This window comes from Perca flavescens, chromosome 11 (assembly GCF_004354835.1).
Source record: "Perca flavescens isolate YP-PL-M2 chromosome 11, PFLA_1.0, whole genome shotgun sequence".
NCBI classification, from domain to species: Eukaryota; Metazoa; Chordata; class Actinopteri; order Perciformes; family Percidae; genus Perca; species Perca flavescens.
Genome location: NC_041341.1, coordinates 21,812,395 through 21,824,434, shown reverse-complemented (window position 1 = coordinate 21,824,434; position 12,040 = coordinate 21,812,395). Strand labels below are relative to the sequence as shown.

General features: G+C 40.3%; 1 protein-coding gene across 6 annotated transcripts in view; it reads right to left on the bottom strand.

Annotated features, from left to right (window-relative positions):
* Positions 1-568: 568 nt before the first annotated feature.
* baz2bb (bromodomain adjacent to zinc finger domain, 2Bb) overlaps positions 569-12,040 on the bottom strand; it is a 54,274-nt gene continuing 42,802 nt past the window's right edge. Inside the window, exons 19-39 of one of the 6 annotated variants that reach the window (XM_028590823.1) lie at positions 11,114-11,179; positions 10,734-10,778; positions 10,429-10,461; positions 9,289-9,354; positions 8,937-9,077; positions 8,227-8,481; positions 7,293-7,516; positions 6,793-6,867; positions 6,402-6,636; positions 6,237-6,299; positions 5,995-6,139; positions 5,229-5,887; positions 4,780-5,065; positions 4,468-4,623; positions 4,139-4,293; positions 3,750-3,955; positions 3,366-3,501; positions 2,750-2,896; positions 2,321-2,634; positions 1,936-2,079; positions 569-1,836 (exon numbers count right to left, since the gene is read on the bottom strand). In XM_028590823.1, coding sequence (XP_028446624.1) covers positions 1,689-1,836; positions 1,936-2,079; positions 2,321-2,634; positions 2,750-2,896; positions 3,366-3,501; positions 3,750-3,955; positions 4,139-4,293; positions 4,468-4,623; positions 4,780-5,065; positions 5,229-5,887; positions 5,995-6,139; positions 6,237-6,299; positions 6,402-6,636; positions 6,793-6,867; positions 7,293-7,516; positions 8,227-8,481; positions 8,937-9,077; positions 9,289-9,354; positions 10,429-10,461; positions 10,734-10,778; positions 11,114-11,179 — 3,699 coding nt within the window. In that variant the 3' untranslated portion in view covers positions 569-1,688. The remainder of the gene's footprint in view (positions 1,837-1,935; positions 2,080-2,320; positions 2,635-2,749; positions 2,897-3,365; positions 3,502-3,749; positions 3,956-4,138; positions 4,294-4,467; positions 4,624-4,779; positions 5,066-5,228; positions 5,888-5,994; positions 6,140-6,236; positions 6,300-6,401; positions 6,637-6,792; positions 6,868-7,292; positions 7,517-8,226; positions 8,482-8,936; positions 9,078-9,288; positions 9,355-10,428; positions 10,462-10,733; positions 10,779-11,113; positions 11,180-12,040) is intronic. The other 5 variants (XM_028590824.1, XM_028590826.1, XM_028590828.1 and 2 more) reach the window with 5 other exon arrangements.

The window sequence follows — 12,040 nt, the reverse complement described above, 5'->3', positions numbered from 1 at the left end:
CTTCCGGCTGTAAAGTCAGTTTTTTTTTTTTTTTTTTTTTTATCTCGCCCAGCTGTTATCAGTCATGTGGAGGAGTTGCACAATGTTCACAGTCTATTTTTTTAAACTATAATTTCAATACAATATACAATTCTTAAGTAAAAGTCCGACATTAAAAGCAATACTTAATGTTATCACATAAATTCAAAGTAGGGTATTCATAATCAAGAATGGCTCTTTTCAGTGTTATATTTATATTATTGGATTATAATTATTGACGAATTGAAGTGGAAGCAGCATTTTAGGTTGTAGCTGGTCGATGTGGAACTAATTTTACCTACTTTACTCTGTTGGGCATTTTTTTTTCTAATAACAAAGCTGCATATTGTATTTGTTGTAAATGTAGCCTACTTTGTATCATTCCACTATTGACACTGAATAAAATCAAACAATGCATTAATTCCATTTCAGACCATTTCAGTTAAGCATTAAACCAATATCAACCAAATACAAAGGTTTCAAATGCAATTATTATTAAAGATTTTACTTACTCTGAATAAATAGGGAAGATAGTGAGGGCCTTACAGTGTTATTTTGAAAAACAGGTTTATTTTAATCTGTGCCACACACCCACTATTCAAAAATAATATTCCCACAAAAGTTGCTACTCATTTCACAATATTCATAAAAAATACAGTTACTTCAAGTCTCCTGACTTCAGCTGTCTTGAGATGCCTCCGGTGGACCGTGACGGTCTGACTCCCAGCTGGATTAAAGCCCAGTGCAGGTTTCACGTCTGTCCACAGGATGTCTGACAAGACATCCATTTTCCTAAAGGAAATGCTTGGAGATGAAACACTATATGCACCACATCAATTCTTTTCAGAGGAGAAGCTCGAAAAAGTTTTACATTTTGTGTAAGGGTTTCCTACAGTATATTGTGCAGGACTCACTGAAAATAGAAAAAAAAAAAAAAAAAACACACTTCTCCATACACTGTTTAGAGGTCAGAGGTCAGGCACTACAATACTGAGGAGACCACGTGTTTTGAGTGGATATTCAGCACAGGCAGAGTACAGTATAAGACATATGAAGTGCTACAATCATCCTTATGCATTTACAGTATTTTAACAAGAGTGCACTGTATGTACACTCTATACATGCTAGAAATTAGATTTGTAAATAGTGACAGTGATAACACCTTTATACAATTAACTCGCAGATTAACAGTAGTACTGCTGGCACCATACAGCCCAAAAACTGTAAACAATTTTTTTTTGATTGGCTTGTTCTAAAGTCCATAAATCTTTAGATTTTTTTATTTTTTTTTAAATAAAGCTGATTGCCATGTCTTGCTTTTTCTTAGAAAAGACTAACATAAATACTTGAGAAAATAAATACACACATATACACTAAGCTAAAGTACTGATGATAAAAAAAAAAAAAAGCCAAGGGCCTATCTAATGTGGAAATATTTCATTCCCAAATAAAATATTAAGTCCAAGAGTGCATTTTGATAAAGACAACAGTATTGCACTTTAAGATATTCAACAAGTGTGTTTTCTCAGCAGGAGAATTTGTCTTTTCACATTGCAGTGTTATTATAACTTGTTTGTTGATTTAGTGTCTCAGGTGAAGAGAAGGCCTCCAACACCAAAGAAGAAGTTTGATATGTAGAGAGTGGCGTAGACAGTCCACACTGTATTTGTTTACTCCAGCAGTTCAGTCCATCGCTTGTCAAAAAATCTTCTCATGCTGTGGCCGGCTTGTCCAATTTCAGAATCATCTTCGTTAAATGTTTCGCAATTATCAAAAACCAGGTTCACGTCAACGATGAAAGTTTCCAAATTCAAGTACCTGTAATCATTAGAAAAGGTTTTTACTTATATGCAGCACCCAAATCAAAAATGGAAAATTAGAAAATACATAGATACACTGTGACAGAAGCACACATACTGGTTGTTGGTGAGCTTTTCTCTGATGGTGGAGAAGTCCATGGGCTTCTTGATGACCTTCCTGTATCCCGGGACGGCTTTCTGGTTGACGGGCGTGAGAAAGGGCCAAGCGTCCTGATGGGCCTCCAGCTCAGCCAGCAGGACTCTGGAGAGAACAAGGGGGAAAAAAAAAAATATATAATTCCAGATCATTTCGATTTCATTTCACGGTTAGAGAAAAGGTTTTTAAACGTCGTCAGATTATGTGTGATATGAAATTACATGATAAAATGGATGTTTAGATTTTTGCATGAGGATGGTTGTCTTGTATTCCAGGAGCTCATCTAAAAATCTAAGTTTTAGAAGTAAAGTAAATTATGCTATGCATGCAGGGAGCATGGGTTTACCGGCACGTTGCCAGCCCATTTGTGTTGTTGTCTTTGGCTGTTTTGGCTTTTTTCACACAGGAGACGGGGCTCTCATGGACGGCCTGGGAGCTGGGCGGGCTGTCGTCTCCTTTTCTCTTTTTGAACTCCTTGGTACCCTTCTTTGGCACGCTGTTGCTGCTGGCAGCCTCCTCTTTGATGAGCTCACCCGCCACAGATGGCTTACCGTTTCGTTTTACCTCACTGCCTTTTTTCCCTCCTCCAGCTGTTCGGCTCAGTTGCTTCCTACTCCGGGGGGATTGACCAATCTCCTGAATGACAGAACACACAGGAGACTGGTGACGAGCCACACGAAAACACAACATATTCAAATCAATTAATTGGATGTGTACATGTGATACAGCTATGTTATCACTTGACAATTAGATCTAATGTAACATGCTGGTGTACCTTCGCAACACAAGTGGGACAAAACCAGTCGCCGTCAGGTACTGTAGTGATCTTGGGTTTCTGGCAGTAAGTGTGGCATCCTTTGTCGCAGCCATCACAGAGTAAGAGCAGTTCCTCATTGTCCCCCTTTTGACAGAGCTGGCAGTGCTAGAACCACCAAATATGTGTAGTCATGAATTTAAACTGAGATACATCACTATGTTGAATGATGTTGATTTGTTACCGATTATGCTAGATATGGTTGTTGCCTGGTAATGATGTATTGTAATTTGATGCTAACACACCATTCCTTTCTTGTCACCTCTAGCCTAAAAACAACCCCGCTTTAAGAAACACAAGCTGTGCAGATTTATTGTTGTCTGATTGCTTTCAATAGGCTTATGTACTTTTAATAAAAAATAAAAACAATAAAAATTCAATAAACCAATCATTTATACAGTAGTTTTTATATTTAATATTTTGTGAAATGGAATGAGAAGCTGTGTAGCCTTAAAGATCAATCTCCACAAAGAGAGACATCTTAAGTGAGAGCTACAGTATAAATTGGTGCTTACATTTATTTATGATGAAACGATATAAACAAATCGGTGATTATGAGAGGGAGAGTGCCACTAACCACTTTCATGATGGATCGCTCCCATGTGATGGATTTCTCCAGCTGCTGAATGCAGAGTGACAGCTGAGCTGAGCTGCGGACTTCACCGAGGGCTTTGCGCCACAACTTCATCCCCGGTGCCACCTCCTCCTCTCTGCTTTGAGGTCACAGAAAGTGAGACTGCAGCATCACTGTACAGCAACCACATATACAGTCTGCAACATTATTTCACTGAATGGTAACAGCCATTAACAAGTGACTCCTGTTTAAGCAGCAGCCTACTGTGAGATTAAGAATAGCCAGAATGAGTGTGGGATGAACGATGGTGCAGGAGCAGGTACAGTGACATTATCCAGCCGGATCTGAAAGGTTGTTCTTAAAAAAGGGTCTTTTCTCTCCATTTACCTTCGCTCGATGTTTCTCTCCAGCTCTGCCAGCCTGATGACAGATATATCAAGGGGATTGTCAAGCCGCCGCACTACGGTGCCAGGAAGTTCATCCTGGCTGGTTTCTCTCGGTGCTTTCTTCTCTGGAACAGGGGAAGATAAGAGCTTGTGCTCATGATACACCAGATCCTCCCTCTCTGACTGGGGCTCAGGATGCATCCAACCCTGAGGGAGATATTGTCTCATTTGATGACACAGTAATTAACATCAAGACAAAGTGAGGACACGGGACAAGGACAAGCATATATTGGATAATTACTCATGAAAATGAATTTGGATAAAAACAATGGCTCATTATCTATATGAGCTGCACAAACATAAAAGAGTAGGATGCTCATTTGCCTGTACCTTGACCTGCAGGCGAGCAGAGACGACTTTCCTCTCCAGACCCTCGACCTGCTGCAGCAGGCTGATATCCACCTCCATGGCCTTCTCCTCAACACACCAACTGTCCACCGTCTCCTCACTCACCTCCCGCTTCTCCAGCTCTGCCACATCAATTGCTGCCACCACAGATGCATGCAAAAATTAGATACTACTGTCTACCGAAAGCAAACGTATTATATTGAATGTTAAGCGAACAAATGCAGCATCGCAAAAGGTCAAATTACAAAACTTTTATATCACTGCATGTTTGTTGACTTGACGTAAAAAAGGCAGAGCAAATGTGGACCAACCATCTTTGCTGTTGGCACAGAGCTGGGTCGTATACTCCATATGTTTTTGGATCTGTTTCTGCAAGGCCTTCTCTCTGATGCCTCGGCTATGAAGGGCCTTGACCAGACTGTGCAGTTCCTTCATGTCTGCCACCCTCCACCAGCCACACAGCATCTCTGCCAACACACATATGCACAAAACGTTTGTCACATAATTGTTACATTTTTAGCAACATAGAGAAGTTGCATAATTGAGTGACAGTCTATCTGGGCAGTGAATATCTTTAGTCCAGCATATTTGACTTGTGTGTACTGGCAGTAAGCCATTCTTACCCTCAGGGATAGGCTGAGGACTAGGGTAGTCCTGGGTCTTGGCCACTTCCACAGCAGGGAATGACGCACAATCGGGCTTGTCACTCAGGGGTTCTGGGGTCTCACTCTTGTTGACAGAGTTGTTATTTGCCAGGAAGAAGACCATGTTGCCATTACCCTCTGTATGCTGGGAGGCCAGATTCAACATGGGGGGTAGAGAAGCACCAGAGAAGGGCAGGCTGGGACTTGCAGCGCTGGACATGTCGCACCGTGTCAGTGTGCTTTGATGAATGCCAGACTTTACTTGCTGAGGGGAAAAATACACACACACTTTAAATTATGATCAGATGCTACTTGCATAAAGTATAAGGCAATGCAGTGGTAGCACCTAAAGGTGTCCAACTTGTGTTATAAAAAAAGCACAACATGATCTGGAATAATTGTGACTGAGATTATTGTTATCTAACAACCTGAAGGACAGATGTCTGCATGTTATTGATCCCAGCAGGAGCACTAGAACTGGCTGAAGCTTTGGGATTAGGGGAGAGGGAGAAAGGGGATTTAGTGCTGGCGGTCTGTAGCGGAGAGGAGGCGGCTGGAGGGCTGGAGCCGGAGGTAAACGAAGACTCGTCACAAGGAGAGCGAGGCAAGAGGCTAAACCACTGGTTGCTCTTTTCCTTTAGTATCTTGGAAAGCTGGTCGTCATGAAGGACAGAGTGAGGGCTGCAGGTTATCCAGGGACTACTTCTGAGCAGAGACGGCACTAAAGTATCCGTTTTATCTATCAGTGCCTGCTGAGTAGTGGCTGTCTGAGAGGTGGGGAATGAGGAATAAGATGCAGTGGTAGGGACTTTAGCAGAATGACTGTTGTGAGAATTGATGTCTGAATCTTGAGCCATTTTGGCTACTTCAAGGAGTTTGCTGAGCTTAGAGAAAGAGCCGGGTTTCTGGAGGAAGAGATTGAGGCTGTCTTTGTCCTGCTGGCCCTCTGGTGTGGTTGTATCGCCGTCTGTGCTCTGCGCTGGACTGGACACAGTTGGCTTCTCCATCTCTTCCTGCTGCTCTTCTTTAACCCTGAGCACCTGAGCAGTCCTCTGTCTTTTCTTCTCTTTCTCCACCTCTTCATAACCTGAGTAACATGAAAGGTCAGGCAAAGTGCACCAAAGGTTTCTATCCTGTACATGGTGAACAAGGACAAAAGTGAACAATATCTGAGTTATAATTTTTGGTGTGTACCTTCACAGCTCTCCATGCCTTCAACAAAGATGCCACTGCACTGCGGTAGGACCCAATAACGTCTCTTGTAGCGGTCCTGTCCAATCGTCATGGAGCGCAGTGAGTGAGAGGAGTCAGATAACTTCTGTCTGATCTGACTCTGTTGCTGAAGAGACAGAGAGTACAGCAGGTTGAACCATGAGGTATTCATTGATGAGCTGATCCTGAGAAAAAAAAAAAAACTCTCATAGGGTTTCATTTACCTTGTATGTTTTCTCAATCTGTTTCTCTAGCTCCTCCATGCTGGCTGAGTGTACACTGTCGTCCTAGATGAAAAGAAGTCAGTAGTGTGTGAGGCCAGTGGACCGGCTGAACATACGCTGATCTAAGCCGCTGGCTACAATAAAAGAATCATGGATGTCACTAACCTCCTCCTCACACATCTCTGCTTTCTTTCCCTTCTTTCCCCCAGATTCTTCTTCCTCATCGTCGTCATCGTCTCCTTGGTCTTCACTGTCGTCATCTTCGTCCTCTTCCTCCTCACTGTCCCCTTCTTTCCTCTTGCATTTGTTTCTAGCAGTGGGGATGACAAGGCTGTGGCTGTTTTCTCCCCCCACAGTGCTGTCTCTCTTCCCTGTCTTCTTGGCATGAATGCTCCTGAGTCTTTAAACATAAAAAAGGACAGACAGGTTGTAGAGTACACGTTCATGTAAAATTCAGACTAGTTGAGAAACCCAGATTGTTTGCCATATCATTCAGAAAATATGGACTGGAAGCACAGAGTCTTCCAATAACGACTTAGATGATGCACATACTTACTTGCGAAGTTTTCCTTCGACAACCCACTTATCCTTCCTCAGGTTGGTTATGTGATCTATGTTTTTGTCGATCTCACTGCAAAAGTATCAGACAACATTGACAAGAGCATGCATGTTTTTGTGTCACACTGCAGTGTGCACCAGATGTGTTTCAAAGGGTTTCCAGTTCTACTGAAAAATTAATAACACGTAGTTTGATGCAACATTGTGAAACTGTCCATCAAACCACGATTAGTCTTATTCCTTTTGGTACTTACGTTATTGCATTAAAATTGAAGCCTTCATAAATAAAACAAGCCAATACTTTCCACTCTCAGGCAGAGATTAACTTGCTTGCTTCTGGTACATAAGGAACACTTGTTAATACAGACTTAGAATGACCAGGATTTTTTTTAGTGATAGTTTAGTTCATTAACAGTACTGCCCTACAAAACTGCTTTTTTTTTTTTTTTTTTTTTTTTTTTAAAAGATGACTGTCACAGAAGGAGGCAGGATTCTTACCTGATCACAGCCTTACTGCAGCAAAGCTCATTAACCAGGAATGCCAGCATGGAAGCCTTCTGTGGCGGGCTGTGGGCCTGAAACGCCTTGGTCCTGAGGCTGAGGGCCAGAGCAGCCAGCTCTGTCTGCTCACAGTGACCCTCCATGTAGATCTGCAGGATCTCAGACACGTTGTCTCGGTTGATCCCCACATTAGTCAGGTGGTCCCCCAAGGCGGTCTTATTCTGAGAGAAATATGTGTTTAAAAAAAAAAAAAAGTTTAGTGGTAAAAAACAAACAAACCAAATGCTTTTTTTTAAACCAACTAAGTTACAACCAGAATATCTTTTTATATACTGTGACACAGAGCAGGGCACGAGTGAAGTGTATAGCCCACAAGAATGCAATGGGAGTAAAACACTGTCCTTTTGAGCAATTATCTCTTTGTTAAGTTAAGTAAGCAATGTCAAGTGCTTAAGTGACTCCATGTGTCATGAAACATGATGTTTTAGTTGAGTCTTGATATGTCTTGTCCTTGTATGCACATCTCAAAAAATGTTGACACAGCCTATGACAGCCTCTTAATAGGAAGATATGTAATAATGCATTATTGTGTAAGTACACCCTACGGCACACAGCATGGACAAATGGCTTTGGGGAATATATGAAAATTGTGGTTTCAAATGTACAGTATATGTGTACTAACAGCTCTAAACACCGATACCCTCCTAAACACACTCTTCATTTAGATGCACAGAGCCTGAGGACAATTCTAAATAAATTCTAGCATGTGTGTTCTGAGTGAAGAGTGATTTTTGTACAATAGCTACGTCTGAATCAATACATTTTATGGGCACACAGTAGCAGGTGTTTGTTTTTGTATGTTTGTATATGTGCACGTGCACATGTAAATTACAGTATAGGAACCATTTACAATTCAACAACGGACTCTCACCTTGTGACCTGCAGGTATACCAGGATCACACACAGCTGCAGACAGCATGCTCACCAGCAGGTCCTGCACCTTGCCCAAACTGTCCCCAGTGTTGAGCAAGCCCTCTTGAAGGTCACTTAGGGTGAGCATGTTGGGATTTATATCTAACCTCAGGACCTTTCCAAAGCTGCGCAGAAACTGCAGCACCATCAGGCAGTCAGAGAAGGTACTTCCTGGTAAGACCAGACCAGGGATCCGGGACCACTCTGGAAGTGGCTGGAGAGAAATAAAATCTTTAGTTTTTTTCAGCATTTCTGACAGTACATATGTGACTTGTTTCACACTAGTTTGTCTGTGAAATCCTGTTCAAGAAATCTTATGCTCAGTAACACTCTGGTTGGTGCTATTGCATCACTAGCCACTTGGTGGCAGTATTTTGACCTACACCTGCTTTATTTTTTAATCAATTCCAGATGCTTTCAGTGATATTACACTGACATCTATTTTGGTAGATCTTATAGTGAAACAATGAAACCATAAAATTCTCAAAAGCATTTTTAATCTTCATGCCTATAGCCCCTACAGTGATTATACTGATTGATTTTCATGTCAAAGAAATCCCTGTGCTGGTCGAAAATCCAACCTTTTCCATCTACTCCACAGATGGAGACTATTCTGGGTGAAATACATTGGCTCTCATTTTCATCTGCTAGCAGCACCACAGTGTATACCTTATGATCTGCTAAACACATGTCTTCATTTGGTTTCTTCAGCTCCTTAGCTTTTTCCAATTCCAGTCTTCTGAGCTCCAGTTTCCTCTCCTTGTTTAACCGTTTCTCATCCTTCTTCTCTTTTTTCAGACGCTCTTTCTCCTATAGCCAAGAGAAAGTATTATTGACACTGCTGCAGACTACACAGAATAACAGAGGGTGGAAAACACAAACTATGACCTCAATTACCACATTGTTGAATCATCCAAAAATTTTAATTACTAAGGGAAAAAACTGTATAGCAGGACACAGGAGTGGGAATGACTAGAAATGATGGTAACAAGGGTATGTGATCAGAGCAAGCGTTACCCACCTCTGCCTTCTTACGGGCCTCCACAGCCTTAATGAGCATCATGTGCTGCCTGCGCCTTTCCCTCTCCTGGCAGAGCACAGACACACAGTTTCTTTTTTATTCATAGTTCAAACTACTTGAGGAGAAAAAGGGCTCATATATAAACTGTATGCATACATATATGCAGTACACAGTATGAACCCCCCTGACATGCACAGTAGAAGAAACACAGATCACCATTTGTCATCAGACAAAATGTTGCCCATTGGCCCGTAGTTAAAGTATAAAGGAAAAAACCACAACAGTTAAATCAAGTGGAACACAATGACTGACGAAAAAGCTACATCGCACGTAATGACACACACACAAAGCATGAGCTCAAAGTTAGAAACAAACAGCCATTATTAATCTGAGGATGTCGGCAAGAAGGCAGACTGAAAGGTACAGGCCAAGATGTTTAGAACTATAAGCAGCAAATATTAACTGTCTCAGGGACAAGCAAAGCACATAATTTATAATCAACTGATGTCGCATGAAACTATCTCCACTTTAAATTATTATATTTTAACTATTTATTTACTGTGAAAACTAAACTATGGAGTCCGTCTATGCTATTATTGCCTCCCTTACAGTTAAGATATATTTAGTGAGAATAATTATGCAAATTAACAACCATGATAAAACATTTAAATCTCAAATGACGAAAAACAAGAGTTTAGTTTCCATTAACCCAGTGGTGTAAATCACTGGCAAGAATACAAACTGCATATTGATTTTTCTCAGGTATTAGAATGAATGAGAAAGTTGGCTCACAAACGTTTTAGAGTAAAAGGATTTTGAGCACCTATATTTAATCAATCTAAAACAAAAACAATGTAATAGATAGTTGGTGTTCTTTCAGGCATTTCATTTCATTAGAATGTTTTGCATCCTCTTATATTTTCTGTGGAGTTAAGGTGTTTTTGATCGTATTGGCCAGATAATGGATGCGTTTTCTTTGAGAGACAAATAGCGCAGACGTATGCAGTGCACCGTTCTGGAAAAGCCATGCACAAGGATGTAGAATGACTACAGCCAATGCTACTCTTTAGGCATTGCAACGATGGCAACCATTTATCACAACAGGTTCACAATATGTTAAATGTACAGAAACAAACATACCCATACCATATCTAGTCTATGCCTCTCCAACTCCTGGTAGAAAGAGTTGGCAAAGTATTAAGAAATAGAAAATCACAGAAGAAAATCAATGCAAGAAAAATACAACTGGTAAGGTCAAATACAAAAATACACCCAAGAGAACCCTAAAGCATCATTTGACAGGATATATTGTGCAAAATAATTCCATTAGGCTACCAAAAATGATCATTAGTTAGAGACCATCTCCAAGACATTACATTACAAAGACTAAGAATGGATTTGGTTTAATGTGGTCATGGATAATAATTAATAAAACAAATACCGACCTGGTGCTTCAGTATGACAGCTTGCAGTCTTCGTATCTCCTTCTCCTTTTAGAAAAAAAGATGAAGTCAATTAAAAACTAAAACATATACACACACATTTAAGTTCCAGGCCTCTAGACTTCATTGGTTAAAAATCTTTCATAGATACATGTAGAACGCAAGGAGATGATCCAACCTCTTTTATCACAGTGATTAACCAAAGCAAGGAAAATCTCTTTTGCACTGACAAGCAGCAGGAGCAAAAACATTTAACTGCAGCCAAGCAGGGGCAAAACACTGGGAGTCAGGGGCATGAAGGATATTTGTGGCAGTTAAACAAGGGAGCAGGCCGTCTTATGTTTTAGAAGCAACAGTTTACAATCACGGTTTGTTCATCTCACCTTGTTTCGCTTCTCAGCCTCCAATATTTTGGCATTGGCTGCCTCTTCTTTCTTCTTTCTTTTTACCTGTACATACAAAGGTCATGCAACAGACGCAATAGACAGACTAATGTAAAACACATACAGTACATATACCACATACAACATTTGATTGGGGCAGCAAACTCTGATTAATGAAAATCAGATCACAAAAATCATCAAGTGAAAACAATAAAAAAGGACAATTATCTTAACTGTATAAAATACATGTAAATCTAGTTTGGAAAAAGGATATTAATTAGGTGTTGTACTTAATATTATGTATAAGTTTGGTATGTGTTTGCTAGAGTGCTTCTTTTTTTTATCTGTTAATGCCTTCAATGGAAGATATTCCACAGAAAAGCTAAATAGTGCCAGTGGCTCACTGATAATGTCACATCTAACATGAAGAAATCTTGAGCAATGACATGATTATTTCCTCCCAATGAAAGACAAAATGGCTACAGTTATTATGAAACACCAGCAGGCAGTGAGAATAAATTAAGCAACATTTCTATCAGTAATTATAGCCACAACGAAATCCTGTTAAGAGCTGCTTGCCAAGCGTGTCAACTGAAATTTGATTTATAAAAGCTAAAATACTTCACAGCTTCTATTAGTAACAGAATGCAAAATATGTATTCCACCTAGCCATGGTAAACTCTGGGCCACCTCTTACTTAATGAAATACTGTATTTTGTATTAAGCACAATCATGGTCTAAGGAGATTGTCATTGGCACTTTTGCAAAAAACCAATTAGGCATTAGTCACATCACATACTCACTAGATGTGACTTAAAGTGGGAACACATAATTTAGGAAAAGCCTTTGTTTTGTCCTTTTTTTTTTTTTAATCTTAGCAACAGCAGAAAGGAAGTGTTTTTTAGAATGTTTCTGCAATAACTTTCA